The 24,809-nt window shown below is 40.3% G+C and overlaps 1 protein-coding gene across 1 annotated transcript in view; it reads left to right on the plus strand.

The window, feature by feature from the left end:
* crocc2 (ciliary rootlet coiled-coil, rootletin family member 2) overlaps positions 1–24,809 on the plus strand; it is a 57,386-nt gene that overhangs the window by 18,814 nt on the left and 13,763 nt on the right. Inside the window, exons 4-24 of the mRNA XM_058401877.1 lie at positions 98–265; positions 391–474; positions 602–708; positions 3,994–4,138; positions 4,742–4,848; positions 5,349–5,555; positions 6,837–6,933; positions 7,754–7,843; positions 8,001–8,150; positions 9,719–9,918; positions 10,655–10,837; positions 11,341–11,485; positions 13,971–14,117; positions 14,240–14,470; positions 15,420–15,613; positions 18,368–18,495; positions 18,802–18,971; positions 21,362–21,541; positions 21,658–21,792; positions 21,870–22,013; positions 24,062–24,300. Coding sequence (XP_058257860.1) covers positions 98–265; positions 391–474; positions 602–708; positions 3,994–4,138; positions 4,742–4,848; positions 5,349–5,555; positions 6,837–6,933; positions 7,754–7,843; positions 8,001–8,150; positions 9,719–9,918; positions 10,655–10,837; positions 11,341–11,485; positions 13,971–14,117; positions 14,240–14,470; positions 15,420–15,613; positions 18,368–18,495; positions 18,802–18,971; positions 21,362–21,541; positions 21,658–21,792; positions 21,870–22,013; positions 24,062–24,300 — 3,251 coding nt within the window. The remainder of the gene's footprint in view (positions 1–97; positions 266–390; positions 475–601; positions 709–3,993; positions 4,139–4,741; positions 4,849–5,348; positions 5,556–6,836; positions 6,934–7,753; positions 7,844–8,000; positions 8,151–9,718; positions 9,919–10,654; positions 10,838–11,340; positions 11,486–13,970; positions 14,118–14,239; positions 14,471–15,419; positions 15,614–18,367; positions 18,496–18,801; positions 18,972–21,361; positions 21,542–21,657; positions 21,793–21,869; positions 22,014–24,061; positions 24,301–24,809) is intronic.

Raw genomic sequence — 24,809 nt, forward strand, 5'->3', positions numbered from 1 at the left:
TTCATTTTGCTTAATCAGTGCTTGATGTTAGTATAGTCCCATGTGCACTTATCTATCTACCTGTGAGTGTCCTCACTACACATATGTGTCTATTCAGCTGGAGCAAATGCTGAATCTGCAGTCGGGAGAATCAGACCAAGAAAGTGTGTATGGAGCAGAGCACCAGAGGCTTCGGGAGGAGAGCCGAGCTTACAGGCTCAAACTGCAGGCCTACCAGGACAGACAGCAGAAACAGGCCCAGCTGGTCCATAAACTTCAGGCCAAGGTCCATTAGGCAACACTAATCTTCATCTTTACATCTTCAGTAAATGCATCCTCACTGCAAATTATTTGGACCCACATTCTGTATGCTGTTGTGTTTATTATTGTTGTGCGGTTGTTGCACTGCAGGTGCTTCAGTATAAAAAGAGATCTGGAGATCTGGAGCAGCAGGTGCTGGAGAAAACGTCCGAGTTGGAAAAGCTGCGTCTCTCGGTAGGACATATTAAAGTTCCTACTTCTACTTTTTTCTTCCAGCCGTACCATTCACTTGTGATGCTTAGTCCAATTTGTTCTGGTGTATTTTCTATGAGCTAATATGTTTTTGTGTGTTTGTGTATAGCTGCAGTGTCAGTTGGACTCCTCAGCCCAGCAGCTCCAGCGCTCAGAGCAGGAACACAGCCTAGAAACGCAGAGCAAACTTAACCTGCTTGAGGAGGAGCGGCAGAGGTGAGCATTTAAAATCTCAACTGTTGATTAAGTAGAGACAAGAAATGAATAGATAGGCAGAGAGAGAGAGAGAGAGAGAGAGAGAGAGAGAGAATACGAGCAAACAAGAAAGAAAGCAATTGAGAGTTTGGAGCAGAATCTCAGTCTTACATTCAAGAAAATAAAAACAAGAAGACACAGAGAGAGATTGTCTATTGTTTGCTTCCTCTTTATCTTTAACAAATGGGGGAAAAAGCATGAGTGCTGCTTTGGACGAACATAAGGAGAGCCGAAGTGCTTTTATTCCTCTCTGAGTACATGCAAGAAGTATTAACGTTAGGAAAAATATTCAATATCCAATTTGTCAGGCTCAGTTAGTGGGGCCCTGTTCTCCTTCTCTCCTGCCAGTGTGCATTAACAGCACTTCCCAGAGCCGACCTTTATAGGGAGGTGATTTACTGTGGCGCTTACCTTTAATTGAAGCAGTTATGGCTTGCCTGCCTGCCAGGCATTCGTTCCTTTTACTGCCCTGCTCACAGTGCCATTGTCAGAACCCGCAACACCGAGGCTAAGCAAAACCAATCCTCATTTCATTCAGAGTGTGTGGGGCAAATCAACTGGGACCCAGCGCTTATTCACTGTAGCTTTGCCAGTCTCTCTTTGCAAGAGAAATGACTTTTCACAAGTCATATTCATTGGCTGTATAAGGATTAATATTTACATTTTCATTTACATTTACAGCAGTTGACATTTGGTAAGTGATATTGTTGGTGTCAAGTCCTGCTGGGTGTCATTAATTTGGTTGAACACTACTACAACATTTAGTTGGTATTTATTTTCCAGGTTAGACCAAGTGAAGCAACTCAAACACCTTTCTGAAGGCAAGGCTCTCACACATGCTTGCAAGTCTTAAAATGCTTAAATGATTTCAGGGTTTAGCTAATTTTCAATAAATGGTCTGGCTGTTAAAAATTACAAAAGCTAAAAAAGTTACAGGCTGTGGCAGTTACAGTTAGGGCCAACCACCCAAACATATTGCAAGTGCTGCACGAAAGAAATAGATGTCTAGGTATTTATAACATTTACCAAATTAGCCCACAAAGGCATTATAATACTTAAAAGAACTGCAGTAAAATGATGTAAGTTACTGACAGTTAGTGTTGCATGCACTCACAAGCTTTAGGAAGTTCAGAAACAGGGCCTAAATTCATTCAACTTCCTATGATATCAATGTAGTTAATGGCCTTTGCTCAAACTCTAATAATGCTGAAGCCACATGATGTACAGTCCCCTCCAACTTTATATTAACCACAATGCCAATTCTTCTGTTTTTGCTCTACACAGAATAAATCTGGATTTGAGATCAAAAGATGGATATTAGACGATAGATCCGATTTTGAGATTTTATTTCTTGATGTGTTAAACAACTTAGGACATGGCACCTTTGTTGGTATACCACCTAGTTACAAATGAGCAAATGTATTGGAACAAATCATTGTAAAGTAAATACCATAATATTTGGTTGCATATCAATTGCCTGCAGTAACTCCATCAAGCCAGTGACCCATTGACATCACCAAGATGTTACATTCTTCTTTCTAGTCTTGTACTGTAGCTTCTTTCAGTTGTTGTTTGTTCTGCTGGAAGAGAAATGCTGCAAAGATCTGATGATTGACTTGGCCAGTCTAAAACCTTCTAGTTTTCCCCCCTGCTAACATTCTTATTTGGGTGTGTTTTTTTTTTGGATCATTGTCTTGTTGCATGATGAAGACCTTCGCAATTAGATTGGATGCATTTCTCTGTAAATTGGAAGATAGAATATCATTATGAATTACATCATCAATAAACGTTAGCGAGATTAGTTAAAAGCAGCTATTCAAGCTCAAGCCATGACACTGCCTCCACTGTGCTTGACTGATTAGCTTGTATGTTTTGGATCATGAGCAGATACTTTCTTTCTATACACTTTGCCCTTTCCATCACTTTGGTAGAGGTTAGTTTTGGTTTCAGATCTTTTTGTAGCTCAATTCTATATTTCTTTGTGGATTCCTATCTGGCCTTGTGAACCTTACTGCTGATGAGTTGTTTGCATCTTCTGGTACGGCCTCTATATTTCTGTCCTCTAAATCTTCTTCAAATGGTCAATTAGATTGTGTCACCTCTTCCCTGTGGAGGATATTGGTGATGTCACTGACTAATTGTGGTTCGTCTTCACAGCTCTCACAATGCTTCTGTCATGAACTGCGGTCATTTCCTTAGCTGACCTGTTCGGTGTGTGTTTGTTAGTACACTCATGGTTACTTTCTTTTCAGAGCATTCCAAAATTTATTTATTGGCTATGCCCAAAGTTTATTCAATGACTCTGATCAATATTCCAGGTGTCCTGCTTTTTCCCATGGCTTATCCTTTTTAACAACATATATAGTCTTCACAGGTGAAACCCAGGGCTCAAAGCAAGAGTAGACTTTCAGAGCTATTAATCTAACACAGCACATCTGGGCAACAGGAAACACCTGTCAGTCACATATTGCAATATTTTTAATCTTACAAAAATGTGTAGGTGCCAACAAAAGGTTGTTTTAAGTTGTTTAACACATTTAGGTATACATATTAGGAAATTAATGTTGAACATTTGATGTATACTTTCATATTTAACCTCAAACACAAATGTCTGGCCTTTTTGTTCCAATACCTTTGGAGAGGACTTTATATCAATCTTAAGCACTGATCTGTACTATACTGAAAAGATTCAGACTATCCACTTTAAAATTCCACACCACATTCTTTGACTCCTGAACTTACATATAGCTATGGTGCTAATCACAGAAGCCCTGAACAGAACCAAAACAGAATAGCAAGCTACTGCAGTGTATCTAAGATAAGATAAGATAAACCTCATCTTATTCGTCCCACAGTGGGGAAATTTCCAAATCTCCATTGCTTTGATTTGTTCTTTCTCTCATTGTTATCTTCTTCATTTACTTACTACTTTGCTGGCAGTGGCTGCTGTTTGGAGTTGGGTGTAGACTACCACAGATGATGTTAACACTGCTGTAAATGACGTGACGAAGAAATCTGCTGGCAATTATACCCAAGTTTGACACAGACTTTATAAAACAGTCACACACGTTCCCCTCTGTAAGCATGGCTGGCAGCGCTAAACGTTAGGCAGGTCTTTACGAGTTTATAAATGTAGGAGTCATATAGAGGGTGGTGTGGAGCTGAAGGTGATGGCTTAGACTTTAGCAGGTGGCAGTGCCAGGCTGACAGAGATTTCCACATTCTGAAACTCTGTTTGTACCACAGGTGCTTCAGTCTGACTAAGGTGAACGCCCTGCTCCGTGAACAACTGGACCAGGCCAATGAAGCCAACCAAGCCCTTACAGAGAGCCTCCATAAAGCCAGAGACGAAGCCGAGCAGAGAGAAATGCAACTGAAAAGGGAACAGGAGGTGAGAGCGAGATGGAGAGAGGAAGGAAAGACCCGCTTTGTATGCTTTTTAACCAGTTCCACAGTTCAAGGAAAATCATTCCTCAATCCAACCTAATGAAACTCAACTCTGGAACTTGTGGAATTCTTGCCTGGTCCCTGTTTTGTCAGTCTGGACACTGTTTTAAATCATTGTTGTGATTTTCTCAGCTGTTGTTTCCTGTGAAAACATTCCAGTCATTTGGAAAAAATAAAGAGAGCAAGAATTCATTGCAGTGAGCAAACATCTGGCAACATTAATGTTGTATTCGGCCACGTACAGTCAGGAAGAGTGCATTTTATTATACACGTGTGTGCTTTTTTTTGGTGTGTGAATGTGCATGTGCATAGGGCATGGGAGAAAGAGAGAGAAGTGTGAAAGGAGCGTGTATACTTGACACATAACACAGTGTATTGGTATGGGGCTGCCGTGGAATAGAAAACGTAACCATTTTAAACACGACATATTGTTTGGGCCTTCAGTACTAAATCTGCAGACCATATGATGAATCCCCAACAAACCTATTCACTTCTCCCCTCCACCAAACCCCCATCCATCTATAATTCCTTGCATCTCTCCCCTTAGGTGACTGCTTCCCGGCTGAGCCGTGAGCAGGCACGTGGTCGAGCTCTCTGGCGCCAGGCTGCTTCACTGAGGAGCACCTTTACCCAACTCAGGGCTTTTGCTGACAGGTAAGAGTGTGGCATGCTGCCAGAACTGTGCTGTTCCTACAGTTCAAGCCCCATCCCCTCCCCGACCCAGCCGAGGATCAAAGCTGAGTGGGTCACAGGGGTCACCCAGCTCACTGGGTCCTCGTGGGAAAAGTAATGCTTGGCGTGCCCTATGGTTTAATGCTGGGCCATCCATCAGAGCCGGATGAGGACTTGGCCTGTGTTGTGTGTAAATGCTGTGATCATTGTTGAGTAATTTGCCGTAATAAGGATTACTCAACACATGGCCAAGAATGTTCAAGGCCTTTACTCAGACACGACACTGTTCAAAGAGCTCGGTCCCTGGTCACGAGATGGAGCCTAATAACTTCGACCATCTGGCTCCCTTCAGCTATAAACGTGATTTCCTGAGAGTGCACTGAACCCAATAGCTGGACACACGCTATCTTTAGTCACATAAGAATTTGTGATTGCTCTGTCCCAATGCTCCAAAGTGTGACTTTGTGTATCTGTGATTACAGGAGTCTTTCTGACATGCGTGGGGAGTATGCATCAGTGAGCCGGAGACTACATGCAGCCTGCATGAGTCTGGAGGCTGCTGTAAGTGTGAAGAATGCCTCTACTGGCCTGGAGGTCTCAGCCCTGGAGAGGCAGCTGAGCGATAAACTGAGAGAAGCCATGCAGCTCCAGGCCCGCTTCAGTGTAGAGAAAATGGAGTTCAACTCCAGGTCTGTTGACAACTTGTTAACCGTCATGGTCATGCATATTTCACTTACATGTTTTATAGGTGAAGGTTTTGGATGACAACTTTGGAACCATGCATTTTTTAGGTAAAGTTCATCAGTAGACTCCATACATGCTGTTCACCATATACAGCATGTACACTACCAAGATTATAAAGTAACTGAACATACATAATACACTTGCACTACACGAAGATGTAGAAAAGAGTTTGGACCTCATATGCAACTATGGACTTAAGCCTTAGTGGTTGGAAATTTATTAATGTGTCCAATTCTAACTGGATTATTCTTTTTAATATTAAAATTTCTAATTAATCATTACAAAGAAACGGGACCATTACTACAGATATGGCAAAGAATGAATACATTAACCATGATATTAAATTCAACTGAATGTAAAAAAAAAAAAAAAAAAAAAGACAGATGTGTAATTTATATTTCCCAGAAATTCTCTTGCCTTCTCTGAGTCTTTCAATTGTATTTATGTTAGTTGAATGTTGAAATTATTGTGAAGAAAGTGTCAAATATTTCATAAGAGTTCCCTGACCAACAGATGAATCATTGATGAAATGTCATTTTTTAAAAACACTTTTTAAAGGCTGTAAAAGAAGCTGCTCCATTTAGTCAGCAGATGAGTGTATTAAAGAAGTGAAGTGGGATGATCTTCATTAAACTGATTACTTTCTGGACTCTGGACTTTTGGTCTTTTAATAAAGTTAGACATCGCACCTTTCTCCTATTGATATTCATTTAGATCCTCACAACAGTGCTAGTTGTACAATGAAGAGAACAGGCTTTACACTCCATGCTCTATGACCTATTACCCTTTTACTGATTGTAATTGCGAGTGGGGCAGGCTGTGGGGTTGGGTGGGGAATGAATGAGAATCAGATGAGAACCCTAAGGGGATGAATAAATGCTCCTTTACTTAATGTAACTAAGAAACCATCTGCACTGTTTTGAATTGTGTGAATTGAGCTTTGTATGTACCCAGGTTTGTGACATAATGCATTGTCATTATTGGGCATTTGTCTTACTGTTCTGTCTGTGTCCAAATCTAGTGGTACGGGTAACTCTTGTTAGTTTGTTAGAACTGGTAGTTTGTAGTACTGGTTTTGTTATAGCTAACTAATCTGGAAAAAAAAAACAAAGATTGCATGCGTTTTGTAGTGTCAAGTGAATTTATAAGCCTGATTTTTCTCCGTGTTCAAGTGGATGGCAGAGTTTGTCAGTCTTGTTTGCCAACCTTTGTACATGTCTTTTCAGGATCCAGGGACTGGAGGATACAGTCAAGCATCTAAGAGTTCAGAACAGTGAGAAAGAGAGCAGCCTGGCAGCATTGCAAAGCAGTCTGGACAAGACGGTGAGACTATGCAGGGAATGTTACATAGGAGTGGAAGGTTCTGGTAGAACCTTTATCAGGCCCATGCTCCTGATAAACTCCATTATTTCTCTGACTCTTGAAAAGATTCTTTTCTTCTCTCAGATTATCCAGAAATATTCAGCAAAGTACCTTACCAGGAAAAAAAAAAAAAACCTAACTCACTGTCTCAGTCTCATCCCTGATTTAATTTTTTCATCTGTGAATGACCTCAAAAGCCCTCTTGAGAAAAAAAATAACCAATACATATGATAAAAATATATATATAATAAGTAAAAAAAAAAAAAAACATTTAAAAAATATATTTTTAAAACACACACATGGACACACACACACACACAATGGGCAAGATTCTGTCGAGAAAAATAGGTTTTTGAATAAATTTATAATTTATATTTTTGGGGCTTGATCTTGAGTAATCCCTTTATAATTTATATAGTTACATTAATTTTTGTAGAATGCCTATTAAACAATTTCTTTTATTCTGTGTTTTTTTGTTTTGCTCATTCTCTTTCAGTATTATGATGATTTTATTACTTTTAATAAATGTATTATTATTATATATGGTATGTTTGGGCTATATGGTTTATGAAATTTGGTAGCTTAGTGGTTAATATGTTGTACTACTGATTGGCAGGTTGTGAGTTCAAATCCCAGGTCCACCAAGCTGCCACCTCTGGGCCCTTAAGCAGGGCCCTTAACCCTCAACTGCTCAGTTGTATTAAAAAAAAAAAGCAAGTCACTCCTGATAAGTGTGTCTGATAAACGCTGTAATTGACGTTAATTGGTTGTTTCTGCAAAGGAACTGAATCGGGCCGAGGTCTCAGCTGAGAGGGACACCTTACGCAGTGAGGTTGCCAGTCTACAACACATCCTCTACAGCATCCACCAGGTTAAAACACAAGTATTATATAAACGAATGCCTAGCTGATTAGAGTTGGTGACTATATTTACAAACATGTCGTTTTTCGAAAGTGAAATGTACATCCAGAAACAATAACTGAATAGCATTTATTATTGGTATTCACTTGTGTTGTTTTACTTCACAGGCTGTAGGTGAGGACAGGGACAGTAGCAGCTCAGACAGTCCAGGAGAAGAGGTTCTTTCCATCTCCTCTGTCCATTTTTCCTCTCCTCAGCGTGATAGCACTCTCAAAGCTGTACGAAGGGCTCTGTTCAAACAGCAAACACAAACTCAGGTCAGCAACATTTGTCACAATATTCCTTAGTGAAAATGTTTCTATCGATGACATATATGGTCAAAAATATGTGGATATTCGGACATCACACACTGAAAAATGTTTACTGTCTTTACTTAATTTATGACTGGCTCGACGTGAATGAACTGAGTTGCATTAACACAATTTGTTTTTTGTTCAGCCAGCATGATTTGATCATGCAATAAAATTGCACACTCATCCAAGCTCGGGATCAAACCCAGAACCCTGGCATTGTGAGGCAGCAACATTGCCCACCACACTATAATGCAACACACAATATAATCAAGTTAAATTAACACTATAGTCATTTTTTCCTGTCAGCACCAACATCCTTATGAGATTTTTAAACATAATTGAATAACATTAATACTATGTGAATTGATCACACTCAATCTAAAATCATTCAATCCAGTCGATTTTTTAAATTAAATTTAGTATAAGCAAAAAAAATCACATTTCATGAAAACTTAATATTGTTATGTAAACTAAACACACTTCTTATTAAATCTGACCAAACACATATTCCCTTTTTTCACTGCACCCAGATGTGCCTATTCTAAAAACACCATTCTGTTAAGGCCCTTTGCTGTTATAACAGCCACTTCTGGGAAGGCATTTCACTAGATATTGGAGCATGAATGAGTGGATTTGCCCATTCAGCCACAAGAGCATTAATGAGCTTGTGCACTGATGTCAAGTGAAAAGTGGCCTGGTGCACAGTCAGCATTCTAATTCATCTCAAAGGTGTACAGTGGGGTTGAGGTCAGGGCTCATGCCACTCAATGTCTGTTTGTGGAACAGGTTTGAGCCCTTTAATTCCAGTGATGGGAAATCTTAATGCTACTGCATACAAGGACATTCTAGAAAAATGTGCATATGGTTGTGATGACCAGATGTCCACATATATACCTTCAAAAATACTGGAACAGCAAGGACAATACTTTTGTTTTTTCTAAATTCCGAAGACATTTAGGTTTGAGATGAATATGAGATATTTCCTGATATTTATATCAACATGGCACTTATTTGGGGAAAGAAACACCCAATTTTAAGGTGAGCAAAAGTGCTGAAGTAATCAGTACTTAATATTATGCTTGGATATACCTTACTTGAAATAACCATTAAGCGCCATTTTCTAAAAAGGCAATGTTTAAAGTGTTTAAATGAAATGAAATGAAATTCTGATCTATTGTCTCATATTCATAATTTTTGATCTCAAACCCAAATTTCGTTGGTATATAGCAAAACAAACAAATCGGCCAATATTGACTAGTATTTCGGGCCATATAGTATATATTTATGAAGTTAATACATAATTATGTCACACAATTCAGAAAATTTACTTTATAATTATTTTAGAAAGATATGAAACATTCTGCTCTATACTCATACTAACACGTGTTGGTAAACATTTCTTTGCAACATTGATTTAAACATTAATTGATAACAATTCCTTCTTTTGTGTTCATTATTTTATTTAAAAGTTCTTAGAGGTAATGTTTGGTATTGGCTGAAACAGATTATTGATTGCCTTTCCATCACTTTAGGAATTACAGGAACGTCTGGAAGCTGCACTGGAGCATGCTGCGACCCTGCGTGATCAGCTGCAGGATAGAGAGGCTGAGCGGAGGCAGCTGGAGCAGAGAATCCAGCAGCTGGAGCAGGAGAACCATCGTGCTGAGAGGGCTGGGGAGGAGTGCAACAGGGATGCCCAGAGATATCGCAACTCACTGGGCATTATCTCCAGGTAGAACTGTCATTTGCATGTGTCAACAAAACTATTCTTCAGTTAATCGATTAGGCAGGATATCAGTATATTCTAGCTATGTGATTAGTTGCTAAGACTGTCCCTTCAGTTCCTCCTAAAGCATAGCACACATTATTTGGCTCAGTAATACTGATGTCCCAATTATAAAAAAAGCAGACTTGTGGTTCTAGCTTCATGATGGTGGTTGTCATAAAGTGTCAGACACCATAAGCAAGTTTCTTTAAGATTATTTAACTGCTTGAGGTGATTTGACTGTGTGGTGATGCTAAACTGAAAGATATAATGTCCTGTAATTCACTACATTAGCTCTAATGCAAAACTAAAGACCGTCTGACACAAAACATGTCTTGACTAATTGTATTTTGCGCAAGAAGAACACTGTAAATTACTTTGAGTGCCAAATTGGTCCTTTATAACTTATAACTGGACTTCAACAGAACTGTGAAAGAGAGGAAGTAATCTGTATTGTGAGCCAGCTGAAAGTTTGACTTCCTTGTTTGAGTTTTGGATGCAGTATCTGGATCAGCTGGCTTTAGGAGAGTTTCGACAGGGAAGACGCTTCATCCCACTCTTGAGGCTAATCATCTGACATTAGCTTTAACTTCACATCTGGTCATGGAAACATTGAAAATTTGCCATATGGTAGCTTTGAAACAGCCATCTGTACACATGTGACCTGATTTCTCCATCCTGTTCTGCCTTTCTGTCACTCCAGTGAGAGGGATGACTTGGAGAAGCAGCTCTCTACCCTGCAGCACCAGTTAAACTCTGATCAGGCAGAATTGGAGCGTTTAAGGAGCTCTTCTGTAGATAACCAGAGGCAGAGAGAGCTCCTCCGGCAGCAGAGGGAGGACCTGGAGAGGCAGCTGGCTCGCGAGCGCTCCGAAGCCGAGAGGGGGTACGATGTTGCGCAAGTCCGGACCTTGACTTCCCCAGCGGCCTGTGTTTGTTTACAAGCAATATCACTAACACATGGCGTCCTCGGAGGAGCCTTTCACCAAGCCAGCATAGCATTGTTTACAGATGCCATTAAAGTCAAAGATATTTTATTATACTACTCCTCTGAATATGAACATAATTTGTGACTTTAGGGATTTCTTGTTTAAAATGACAGCATGACAGACCTCCTCAAGACCTATGCTTTGTAGAAAAACAAGCGTTGAAATGTTTACAAATGAGATGCTCTATGACCCACAGGAAGGAATAGGCCATGTTTATAGAAAACGTTTTGCTTGTGTGCGGAAGCGAACGCAAGTGTGTATGTGTGGATTTGTGTGAATGTTTGTCAGTGTTTGCCTACATTTTACATGTGGTTTGGCTCTGAGTCTCCAACATCTTGTGCTGAATTGTGTTTCTAAGCATGCAGTCGTGCACTGATGGATGTGTGTGTGTTCTCTGTAGTCAGCGGACTATCGAACAGCTGGAGGCCAAGCACTCGGATGTGCGTAAAGAGCTGGTGACTGTAAAAGAAGCTCTGAGTCAGCTCACACTACAGAAAGAAGTACTGGAAGATGAGAAGGGGAGCCTTGCTCAGGCTCTGTCTAAGGTGCCCCCCCCCACACACACAAACACACACATGTACACCCACAACATTCTAAACACAAACCCAGAAATATGTCTATATGTGTTAATAATAATCTGCAAACCTCTCAGCACATATACAGTGAACATGCACATTAAAACATGCTCACATCCCCCACACACTCCTAATGACTCACCTTCTCACTAATTCAAGTCCATTATTCTCACTGCCACATGTTCTTAGTTTATATCATAACTGTTCTCACCTGTATAAAATATACTCTTGCCAAAGTCATAAAACTGTGTTTATGCAGATTTAATGCATTATTTATCCACTGACTAAATTTTTTGCTGTCAGAAATCCAGCTCCGATGCAGAATTACTGGAAGTTGTGTTTACTCTGACCTTGAATTGGCTATACAGCTCTACTTATTAGCAGCGTTTGAAGTTTTTCTCTGCAACAGTGCATTCTTGAGATCTTTCATCTCACAGTGAGAGAGCAGCCACTCATTTTCAGTGTTAGCCCATAAAACTCAGCTTTAGGATAATGTGGAGTTAAAAACCCCAGGAAACTCTATTGTAAAACCTTGTTGGTATTGAATGCAGGTGAGAACAATGTATATGAGGTGGTGGTAAGCAGAATACAGTCTACCAGAGAATAGAGAGATAAAAACGCTTGGCTGGTGGAATAGTAAAGGACTGGTGTTGGGTAACATGTGGAACACCCACTATATATATCAAAGAAGTGCTGGTATAGAAAATTAATGAACACCTTTTGACCAATGAAAATGAGTTCTATGGTATAATAAACATAAATAACCATAATCCTTTTGTCAATAATTGAGGCTGGTTGATGACCATCAGAGTGTTGATAGTCTAAAGATTTGGTAAACTATTTACCAAATTCATAGAATTTGTCCAGAAAATAGATTATTATATATATCAAATAGATTATTATAGATCATTCCTTCCTTCCTTCCTTCCTTCCTTCCTTCCTTCCTTCCTTCCTTCATTCATTCATTCATTCATTCATTCATTCATTCATTCATTCATTCATTCATTCATTCATTCATTCGTCAGTAACTGTTCAGGTTGTTCTGGAGCCTGTCTTGGGAACACTGAATGTAAAGCAATGTGAGTGGGATTCTGGATTTACACCATGCACACACTCATTCACACTCAGCAATTTAACATATAGCCTGTCCACCTACTGGCATTTTTTAGGGAAGTGGAAGGAAACTGCAGGACTCTGGGAAATACCAAGTGGACAAGGGAAAAAACATGTAAAACTCCACCCAGACAGCAATCCAGTCTGTTTAGGGCAATTATTTGTTTATTAATATAACTTTATCCCTGTAGCATTATATCATATTTATCGTCATCATCATCATCATCATCGTACCTTGCATTTGTGTCTCTGATCTTTGTAAAGTCTTTGCCACTTTACACAACAGTATATGTTTTAATGTCTTACATTGCAATCTTTGCTCTTGACTGCAGTGTTACTGCTGTTTTATTTGTACTAATGGTTGACTTTTGGAACTCGTGCATACAAAATATCATATACCGTAGTCCATACTTTATTGTCCTACATTATAAAATATACTTATAAACTATTTAACAATAGGAGATGCAAACCAAATTTTATTGTACAGTCATACCCCGCCCTACGTCGTTAATTGGTTCCAAGAGACGCAACGTAAGTCGGAAATGCCCCTATAAAGTTCTGTATATGTTCCCTATAATGACACTATGACTTTATTTCTAATATTTTCTGTGCGGTATCAGTACTATTTTTGTACTGAATATTTGTACTTTCTTATTATATAAGAAGAATTTTGTTTAGTTTGGTTTTATTAGCCATTTTTCATTGTTACTATGCAACGGAGGGACCGACGTAAGGTTGTGTAAAGCGCCATAAATTGGATTTAATTTTTCATTTTCATATTTAAGGATGAGCAACATAACGACATTAAACAGGGCTCTACTGTACTTGACTGAACAATGACAAGAAAAGTATTTCATTCAATGGCATTCAGTGAATAATAAACATGCAGATATGTAACTATGTAAGATAAGTTAATGTTAAGATAACTAAGTTATATAAAGTTATTAAGATAATTATCCTGTAAGATTATTTATCCTGTTTCTAGGCATATTTTGCTGTTTTTATTAAAGTTTTGATTAAAGTTAGCAAAATCACCTGCCAATAGAACTAGAAATTTAAGCTTTAATTATGTCTAGAAAGTTTAATAACCTTAGATTTGTTTTCTTGTAATTTTTTTTATAAGAAACACTAGACCATTTTGACTATATTCAAGATATTTCGACTTGCTAAAATGTCCATTTTTTGCAGTGTAAGGTAGTTTCAGAAGTGTAAAGGATAAACCAGATGTAGTGTAAGGTTACTGCTCTACTGAAAGAAGACATGAACTATAAAAAATGATCCTTTATAATTTGTCTATTCAGCAACCATATAGCTGAATTTACAGCAGCTCTTTTCTAAATAGGCAGAGGCCCAGAATGCCGAGCAGGAGTTGATGCTTACCAAACTGCAGAGCGAAGCAGCGGCGCTTAGAGACTCCTTAGCCAAGATGGGTGCCCTGAGTGAAGGCCTGGCCAAAGACAAGGTGGAGCTGAACCGCCTGCTGCTACAGGTCTGAAACGCAGCTCATTGTTCAATATTGACATTTACTCTGACAAACATCAACCATAACTTGTTCATATAAAACCAAATGTATATCTAGATTAACCTTTAACCTCTGATGCTTCCCCTAAGGTGGAAGCTGACAAGGCAGAACTAAGCGAACGGAAAAGGGAGCTGGAGATCGAGCGGACAGCAGCCAGGGAGGAGCTGGCGCGTGTGCAGCAGGAACTGCTGGATGTGACGGCCGAAAAGCGAGCTCTGGAGGCCACACACGTTCACCTCCAAGAGGCACGAGGATGTCTGGATGTAGAGCTGAGTGCAATGCAGAGGGAGAGGACCTTAACGCTGGAGCAGCTCGCCCAGGTTGGCCTTCTTTTGCCTGCACCTGGGTGTATACAGTGATTCACAGCTCTCAGCTGCACTCTGATGCGTCTCGTTGTCATATTAAAAAAAGCCGAGGGGAGATATTGGACGCATCTGCCATGCTACTCAACACCTTGTGCTCTGAGTACTCCCAATATGACTCTTGGCCCAAGTGTGTATTTTATGAAACTCTTAGGAATTGGAGCATCAGGGCTGTTAAGTGTGAAGGAAGAAGAGGAGGAGAGCACAGATTGATATTACAGACTTGTAATATTCAGTGAGAGGAGACTAGTAAGAAGAGCAATAAATTAACAGCCTGAACTTGTGGCTCTAGACAGAAAGTTATGTGCAAGACAGTGAGGAATTTAAAGCAGGTTTTCTTGATTTGACGATTACGACCAGATCAAGGAGGGACCCAAAACATTTCTGGATATTTTTGATATAGAAAAGTCTTTTCTCAGTTTTAAACCTCACTCTTTAAGCTGTTCAAATTTTCTTTCACCCATTTCGCTTAAATGCTGTACATTTCAGGTGGATAACTTGGCACATCATGTAAACTTTCCTCTTGCTTGATATCAAATGGTTCACTACACGCTCAGTGGGGAAAAGTCTCGTGTTTCGGGGAAATATTTGGACAACCTGCTGTTTGGCTGCACGCTGTAAACAGTTTGGCTCAGTTCCTGTGCTCATTCACAGCTCGAGTCCAGCAGCCCACACTGATTGACACGTTGACAAATTCCAAGGCTTCCAGTGGTGATTTGATTAACGATCACATCGTAGTGAATATTTTTACCTGCTAGTGAAGAACATGTAGTCTGATTTGAAGCTAAAGTGACCTGGGAAAGAAATGAATTATTAAATCAAATTCAGATTTATGCTGGAAGCATTTCCATGTTTCTATATCTAAGCAAATATGTACATTTGTGTGTGTGTGTGTGTGTGTGTGTAGACCAGTAAGCAGAAGCAGGCAGCATTGGAGCAGCTGAGCGTGTATCGAAAAGAAGCTGAACTCCAGACTGCCTCACTGCAGAGGATGGGCAGAGAGAGAGAGGAGCTGGCAAAAGACAAGGCCACGCTGACTGTCCAGCTCACCACAGAACAGCGAAAAGCCAAGGCGCTCACCCAAGAGCTGGCTGCTCTTCGGTGAGTGAGTGCACGATCATGCTTGTGTGTATGTGTGTGTGTGTGTGTTTGTGTATTAGTTTGTGTGGGTTTTTGCAAGTGAATGTGGACTAAGTTGGTATTTATGTTGGATTCTGAGACTGGCAAGCGATGTTAAGCACCTATGTGTTTTAGTGAGGATTTGGGCAGTAATCAATAGGTCTTTTCAGTCATTAAACTCTTCCTAATGACTGTTAGCCTCATCAGTCAAACTCTGAGGTGAGGTCAAATGTGTTTCGACTGTTTGAACTATCAACCTGTTGTCCATCGTGTTTTCAGTGATGCTGGGGACTGTGATGGCCAAGAAATAATGGATTTGATAAATTAAAAGTTTTAAAAATTCAATTTCAGTCCAATTCCATTTTAGTTGTACAGTGCTTTAAACAATGGGCATTGTCACAAAACAGTTTTAAAAGAATATATAACTTCATATTTTCATACTTCAAATTTTATATAGGATATAGGATATTTACATTTATCTCTAATGAGCAAGCCAGAGTTGATGGTGACAAGAATAAATTCCCTGAGGAATCTGACTCAAAAGGGAACCCATCCTCATCTGGGTGACAGCTTATATGAAAATTCCCTTCTATAACTGTGTACTATATGATTAAAAGTGTATCCAGTAAATTCATTCTAGTTTTAATATGAAGACTATTTTGTTGAAGTATCAATCATCACCAAAGGAGATTTGAGTACAAGTGCAGTCCTAGAACATTTACAGCAATTCAAGGCCTAAGTCATCATAACAAACTGTTTGTATTCATTTCAGTCCAAAGCCATCTATGGTTTCTATGTAGTACTATCTAGTATAATCTCACATATCTTTAGGCTGACCATGTGGAACCAGTAGCAGCGAGCAGTTTCCAAGTGATGAGCCAAACTCAAACCAGAAACAGGGCATCAGGATGGACTGGGCAGGTCCAGAGAACAGAAGAGGTTGCATCAGTGGTATCTCAGGAGTAGCATGCATAGCTGGAACTCAGACAAGACTAGCTATGACAGCATAACTAAAAGGGGGAGCTAGAAGGTAACACAGACTTCCAGGGACAGAAAGCAGCCAGCTTCTTCACCATCAACAAACCTGAAGGAATGCGTGAGAGTGAGGGAGATGGCAACATACAGAAATCCCAGTTTACCGACACACTCTGTGCCCATGAACCTGACAGTTCTGCTCCTTTACCTAAGGAAAAGTAATTCCCAAAAGGCTTGAGTAAACACATATTTTTTGAGCTTAGACTTTGAAACATTGAGTCTGTGTCATTGAGTCCCAGACACTATTTGAAAGACTGCAGGGCTTGTAAGAGAAATCTCAGCCCCCTGCTGTAGCCTTCACTATTCGAGGTACCAACAAATAGCCTGCATATTTGATCATAGACTAAATATTCTCTAATGTCTTTATTTTATAGGTCAAGAGTAGTATTTAATAATCAGTTAGACATTTTACTGGGAAGCCAATTCATTATGGATAAGACAGGGGTGATGTGTTTACCTCTTCATTCTGGGCTAACTGGAGCTTGTTTATACACCTACTGGAACATCCAGACAGTAAGGCATTACAGTAAATCAACCTAGAGGTTACAAAAGCATGAACTGTTTTTATGTATCGTGTAGTGACATAATATTTCTTACGTTGGGTATATTTCCGAGATGAAAGAAAGCTACCCTAGTGATATTATCTACAAAAGATTCATATGAATGTCTAGAGTCAATAATTACGCCGAGGTCTTTTACTGCTGCACATGATGAAACAGAAAGGCCATCCAGGGTTACTATGTAATCAGAAAGCTTACTTCTGGCTGCATGAGGTTCTAGTTCAAGTACTTTTGTCTTGTCAGAATTAAGTAGGAGGAACATCAGAAAGGTGACATTTTTAAGTCAAATAACAAATATGAATCAGAGACATGGAATTGCTTTCAAAACCTTTATCGGTTGATATTCACGCCACCTACATAAGCTGTTTCTGAGAACTCGTATAAATGGATGAATGTTTATGCAGATTATTCCAACTAGCTGGTTTTGTCAATTTCAACAATCATGTCAGGGTTGACATAACACCTGAGGTTGGCTGATTTTCACTAACATAAGGTGACTGACTGACTATGTAGCTAAGGTACACTTAGTACAATGTAAGTTGAGTCACACAGTGGTGAAGTGAAGTAAATCACAGTTGTTTATGAATATTTATGCCGATACTTTAAAACTGTAATGACAGAGTTTTGCATAGTCTATCTGACTTAAATAAAGTGTGTTTTTATTTTTAAACAAATGCAAAAAACATAATGACAGAGGTATGTAAATCATCTGCAATCCAAAATTAAAGCAAATTTCCTTTCGTTCATTATGTCATTCTGAAATAAATAAATGCAAAGCCATATATATATTTTTTTTATCAGCATAATGTTTTTGTCACTTGGCTCACTTGTCCAGTCTTTATGCCATCTATTAGTCTTTATATATATATATATATATATATATATATATATATATATATATATATATATATATATATATATATACATATATATATATATATATATATATATATATATATATATATATATATATATATATAACTTGATGTCAATTGACCTGGTTTATTTATGTCTTGTGTGTTTATTTATGTCTATGTCTAGCACTATGTACACATCCTTAAGAGTTACCAGCTTTTCTCAGTTTAAAGCATCAATCAGTTTTCTCAAACTCTCTCTCACTCTCTGTCACTCTCTCTCTCAGCGCTGAGAGGGAGTCTCTGGAGTCAGCTGTGTTTGATGGACAGGAGCTGATCTCGTCTCTGGAGGCTGAACAGACTCGGTTAGAAGGGGAGAGAGGCAGTCTCCAGCAGGCTAATGAGGCTCTGACATGTGAGTATCTCTCCGGGAGCCTAAGGCCCCCAGAATACAGCCCACGCGGGGCCCATATTTCAGCTATTCCAGAGATATATTTCATTTGCCGGAGCTGAGAAACAGCTGGCCTAAAGGGTCAGCCACTCTCTTCTCTGGAGTTCAGCACAATCCTCTCACAGAGAGAGTCCACATTATACACTATTTACATGTCAGCACTGTCACTGTGTATTGCATAAAGATAATTCAAGTGAATATTATGATTTCATGTGTTCCCACCGAGCTGGAACTGAGCAACATAGATTTTATGAGTGACATTGTGCACAGGTGAGGTGTCTCGTGTCCAAAGTGAACTGGAGCAGCAGGTGTCCCAGGCGCTTCAGGAGAGACAGGCAATGGAGCTGAAGCAAGTTCAGGCTGAGAGAAATGCTCAGCGTAGCCTCGCCGCTGCTCAACACACGCATCAGGAACAACTGGAATTTGAGCGCAAGGACAAGGTTCCACTTTTATATCCAGTGAAATATATGACTCCTAATTCCACTGGGTTAATATTACCTGCTTTAGCATAATCCCCATAATCCATTTTTAGTACTGTTCTTAGGCACATTTTACAGAATTAAAAAATGTGCTGTGCCTTTCCACATGCCATGCTACAGTATACACTATATTGCCAAAAGTATTCGCTCACCCATCCAAATAATCAGAATCAGGTGTTCCAATCACTTCCATGGCCACAGGTGTATAAAATCAAACACCTAGGCATGCAGACTGTTTTTACAAACATTTGTGAAAGAATGGGTCGCTCTCAGGAGCTCAGTGAATTCCAGCGTGGAACTGTGATAGGATGCTACCTGTGCAACAAATCCAGTCGTGAAATTTCCTCGCTCCTAAATATTCCACAGTCAACTGTCAGCTGTATTATAAGAACGTGGAAGTGTTTGGGAACGACAGCAACTCAGCCACGAAGTGGTAGGCCACGTAAACTGACGGAACGGGGTCAGCGGATGCTGAGGCGCATAGTGCGAAGAGGTCGCCAACTTTCTGCAGAGTCAATCGCTACAGACCTCCAAACTTCATGTGGCCTTCAGATTAGCTCAAGAACAGTGCGAGAGCTTCATGGAATGGGTTTCCATGACCGAGCAGCTGCATCCAAGCCATACATCACCAAGTGCAATGCAAAGCGTCGGATGCAGTGGTGTAAAGCACGCCACCACTGGACTCTAGAGCAGTGGAGACGCGTTCTCTGGAGTGACGAATCGCGCTTCTCCATCTGGCAATCTGATGGACGAGTCTGGGTTTGGTGGTTGCCAGGAGAACGGTACTTGTCTGACTGCATTGTGCCAAGTGTAAAGTTTGGTGGAGGGGGGATTATGGTGTGGGGTTGTTTTTCAGGAGCTGGGCTTGGCCCCTTAGTTCCAGTGAAAGGAACTCTGAATGCTTCAGCATACCAAGACATTTTGGACAATTCCATGCTCCCAACTTTGTGGGAACAGTTTGGAGCTGGCCCCTTCCTCTTCCAACATGACTGTGCACCAGTGCACAAAGCAAGGTCCATAAAGACATGGATGACAGAGTCTGGTGTGGAGGAACTTGACTGGCCTGCACAGAGTCCTGACCTCAACCCGATAGAACACCTTTGGGATGAATTAGAGCGGAGACTGAGAGCCAGGCCTTCTAGTCCAACATCAGTGTGTGACCTCACAAATGCGCTTCTGGAAGAATGGTCAACAATTCCCATAAACACACTCCTAAACCTTGTGGACAGCCTTCCCAGAAGAGTTGAAGCTGTTATAGCTGCAAAGGGTGGACCGACGTCATATTGAACCCTATGGATTAGGAATGGGATGTCACTTGAGTTCATATGCGAGTCAAGGCAGGTGAGCGAATACTTTTGGCAATATAGTGTATCTCAGTGTTAACATATTTAAATGGAGTGTTTGTTTTGAACAGACAAAATGAAGCAGGATCTTTCCAGACAGATAGTTTGCTAATTTTGCTAAGTTTACTATATTTTAAGGCCACAGTTTTGGTGGGGCTATTTAATTTTTTCCCCAGTCTTTGCTAGCTTTAGAATCTAGCAAAGAAACTTAGAAAGTAGCAGACATTAGAAAATGCAAGTAGGACTTCACAAATTAAAGTAATTAAAGTAAATAAATTCACAGGTTGTAGCAGGATAAATAATTGTTTAAAAAAGTTACATGCGCTGACTTTATAAAAAAGGAAAAAAAATACCAGAGGAATGTTTCCTAGCTAGCTCCCTGTGTAACCTCTCTTCTTTTGAGACTGTAAAGACACAGCACACTTGCCTACAATCTGTTTTCTGTAAAGTATAAACAGAATCTTTGGTGGATTCCCACAATTCTGCTTTGAGGTCCTATAGCCCCCCCCCCAAATGTTTTAGCTCTGTGTGTGTGTGTGTGTGTGTGTTTGTGTGTGTATTCACAGTATATTCTGTTTAACAACAATGGTTGATATACAGGCTGTGTCCTTGTGCACGTTTTGTTGCTCATCAAATTCACAACCTCTTGATTCATGCTACCAAAAATGGACGAGGAAAACACTTTTATGACAATGAAAAATGAAAAGCTGGCTTATGACCAGGTTAAACTCCTGAGAAGTGTTGGCTGTGCACTATAGCTATCATAACTATCATCAGTGTAACAACTATACAAAATTACATATAGCAAAAACTCTGGTGCTGAGAAATGCAAGACTGCACTACACTATACAACAACATGAATAACATATTAAAGACTTTTTCTTATCTGGATTAGAGCTCTTAGACCTCTAAATTAGGGAACAGTGTAGCTTTCTAACCATGCTGGAGGTTACAGTTGGAGGTTTCATTCAGACTGTATCTTTACCCTGTGCATCTGCCCTGCATCAGGAATGTATACGCCTGAACTTGACTGCACAGAAGGAGCAGGCTGAGGAGCAGTTGCGTGCGGAGTATGAAGAGCTTCGTCTGCGCAGTCGCCGAGAACTGCAGCAGCTGCAGGAGCAGCTGGCCAAACTGCAGCAGCACTGCACAGACAGCCTGTTACAGGCCGAGTGCCACAAACAACAGGTGTGTGTTAGTGTATATGTCAGCAGATACTACTGATTTATTTACTTTTAATCAGGATATATTTGGATTGTTATTTACATTCAGGACAATCGTGCTGTTGTTGTCATTTTATTCAGGCGCTGTCTGAGAAAGAGGCAGAAAAAGCAGCTCTCGCCGAACGTATTCTCATGCTGCAGCAGGACCTGGAAGCTGGCACGTTGGAGGTGGAGCGCATACACCGGGACTTCCTAAGCAAACAGGAACAGGATAAAGTAAATGCAAAGCAAATTTTTGGCATCAATTCTATTTTTACAGTAGGTTAACATACTAAATGCTTTGTTCCCTGTAGGACACAATGGCAGGTCTGCAGAGCGAGCTGCAGCAGCTTCGTTCACGTTTTGAGGAGTCTCTCAGCTCTCGAGAGATCTCGGAGAAGAGGCTGAATGAGCAGATCAGAGAAGTGTCTCTGCACAGGCATGAGGCTCAACAGGAGGTGAGACCAGCACTCTTGAATTGTCAGATCATCAGATTGCTTCATTAATTCAATTGTATTGTCATTAGCATGGAAAAAACCTGCGATGGCCAGGAAAGCAAATATTTTGCATCTTGGGAGGCCGATTTATTTGCACTGGAAGGGGGAAACAGGCCCAGAAGGCAGCAAGAGGCCTGTGGGAGCCCAGTTTAGACCAATTAGTACCAGTGCTGTGGAGAAGCGTTTACCACTGCACGCTGTTGATGTTGGCTTTGCTAAACTGCTGTTAAATATGCCTAGAATGCCACTGGTTGGTCTGTTAAACACCATTTCTGTTTATGTGAGTCAGCATCGCAATATGTCTTATTACTCTAAAGTAAAAATCTTTCTGACCACAGAAGAAGAGCCGATTTCGGTGCAGTGGCTATGGCAAGCTTGTTAACTCTGGTTATAGCCATAAACTATGTGGATTTCTTCTGTTTAAGTCTTCCTTCAAGTGTGTGTATGTGTGTGTATGTGTGATCTTTCTCTTGGCCCTGGTGGCCCCGTGCCTTTCTCTCCTTGTATTTGATTATTTTTACTGATCCTCCTCTTACTTGCCAGGTCAGATGTTGACTAACTGCCAGCAGTGAGAGAGTGTGTGGTGGTCGGGAGGAGAGAGAAAGGAGACGAAGCCTGCCTTAGCGATGGATTTAGCCGTCTTCATAAATTCCCGTGTGTCAGAAAGTTTATTTTCTCCTCGCAAAGTACTAGCCATATTCACCCTGACCCCTTTAAGCTATTCCCTCCCCTCCAATGTATTCTCTTTCTCTCTCTCTCTGTCTCTCTCTAACACACACACACACACACACATTGCAGTACATACATATATATATATATATATATATATATATACAAACATTACACCATTCACCTCCCGAATCAATGAACTAAACACAGACTCCCTGGGCCAGAGTGGTACGGCATTGTTTTTCTCACATTAGGATTTATGAGCAGAAACCTTCTTGTGTGGCCCTGTTAACACAAATCCTCCCCAAAACACACACACACACTCTCATTCTCACTCACAAAGGGCTGATGTTTCCCATCATGCTGCTGAAATCGGCAATGGTTGGAATGGTTTTCTGTCTCACTCTCTCTCCTGTTCTCTTTTTTTCTCTCATTTTCTTGTGTTTCTCGTTTTCTCTTTGTGGTTGCACTTTGGTTACTGAGCCCCAGAAATCTGCACCATAAAGCAAAGAGCAGCTGCCAAACCATTACCTGAATGTAGGTCACACAGTTCAGGGACCAAGAGCCACAACTTGAGCGAGTCTAATGCAAGTGTGTAACAGAGCCCATGTGTACCTCTGATTTATTTCTCATACATTCTAAAACTATTTTCGATGCCATATAGCTTTGCGAACTGTAGTGGACCCGCTTGGAGGAGTGCGTTGCTCACATGCATTGAGAACTGAATGGGACAGTGCAGTGGAATTTTACTAATAGACTGTGTTTCCATTTCATTCAAACCATGGAAAGTGGAACAAAGCCGTCCTCGCACACCCACCGCCTATGCCACGTATGGAATACAGCTGTCAGGAATCTTCACCTTTACTGTGAGCTGTAATATAATATGACAACAATAATCCTCATATGTGTACACACTTACTGTATACTGTACCTTCTGTATATGGTCAGGCACTGGAATTAACTTCTAACTGCTGACTGGAACACAATGGACTTCAATGCCTGTGGGAATAATTCAGTTCAATTCAGTTCAATTTTGTTTGTCTAGCACTTTTAACATTGGACATGGTCTGAAAGCAGCTTTATAGAAATATATAAAATATATATAAATTCAGGATATAAATTTCAGTTTTATAAATAGGCATTATTCCTAATGAGCAAGCTAGAGGGGACTCTCCGGGAAGAACTCCCTGCGACGGTATTAGGGAAAAACCTTGACAGGAACCAGACTCAAAAGTGAACACATCTTTATCTGGGTGCCACCGGAAAGTGCGATTATATACAGAATGAGCAGCTTTAGAACACCGCAGTATTGTTTTTCTCTCATTTTCTTTTCTCCGCAGGTGGAGCGATTGCGGAGGGACCTGGCTGAGGTAGAGGAAAGCCGAGATGCCGGAAGGAGGGAGCTGATCGAGGCTCATCGACAGCTTCGTGAGTGTGTTCAGGAGAGAGACACCCAGCGTAGAGAGAGTCTGGAGCTGAAGAGAGCTCTGGGAGATGAGAGCCGAGAGAGGGAGGCCATCCATGCCTCCAACCAGGAACTCCGGTCTGCTGTCAAAAGAGCTGAGAGTGACAATAACAGGTTTATCACACACCAGCACACGAACATGCTTGCATTCACACCAGCCTATACATAAAGCCCATCCCACTATGCAGGCATTTGCACCAAGGTTAAAACCACACGGGTGTGTCTATTAATAGAAATCATCCCATTCATTCTCTTCACACATATACAGATGTACATACATGAGGAGACGTAGCACCAGACATGACATCATGAGGCTGCAATATGTATTCATAGTATGTCTGACATTAATATTTCACTTACTAAAGCTGTAGTTTATTTATTTGTGCCTTTAACTATGACTTAAAACTGCTGTTCAAGGGTTAAACCACAGAACCTTCAAAAAACTAAGGTTTTAAAGGAAATACAAATTCAGTAATGAAATTATGAAGGAATAAATGAAGCTCTTATTAAATAAAGAAACATGACGTGTGAAGCGCATTACTACGGCTAATGTGCCAGCTGGTTTCGCAGTCATGGAAAATACTTTCTATGAAAAATGACCAATTATGCTTAAAACATCAGCT

This window comes from Hemibagrus wyckioides, linkage group LG11 (genome assembly GCF_019097595.1).
Source record: "Hemibagrus wyckioides isolate EC202008001 linkage group LG11, SWU_Hwy_1.0, whole genome shotgun sequence".
Taxonomy (NCBI): domain Eukaryota; kingdom Metazoa; phylum Chordata; class Actinopteri; order Siluriformes; family Bagridae; genus Hemibagrus; species Hemibagrus wyckioides.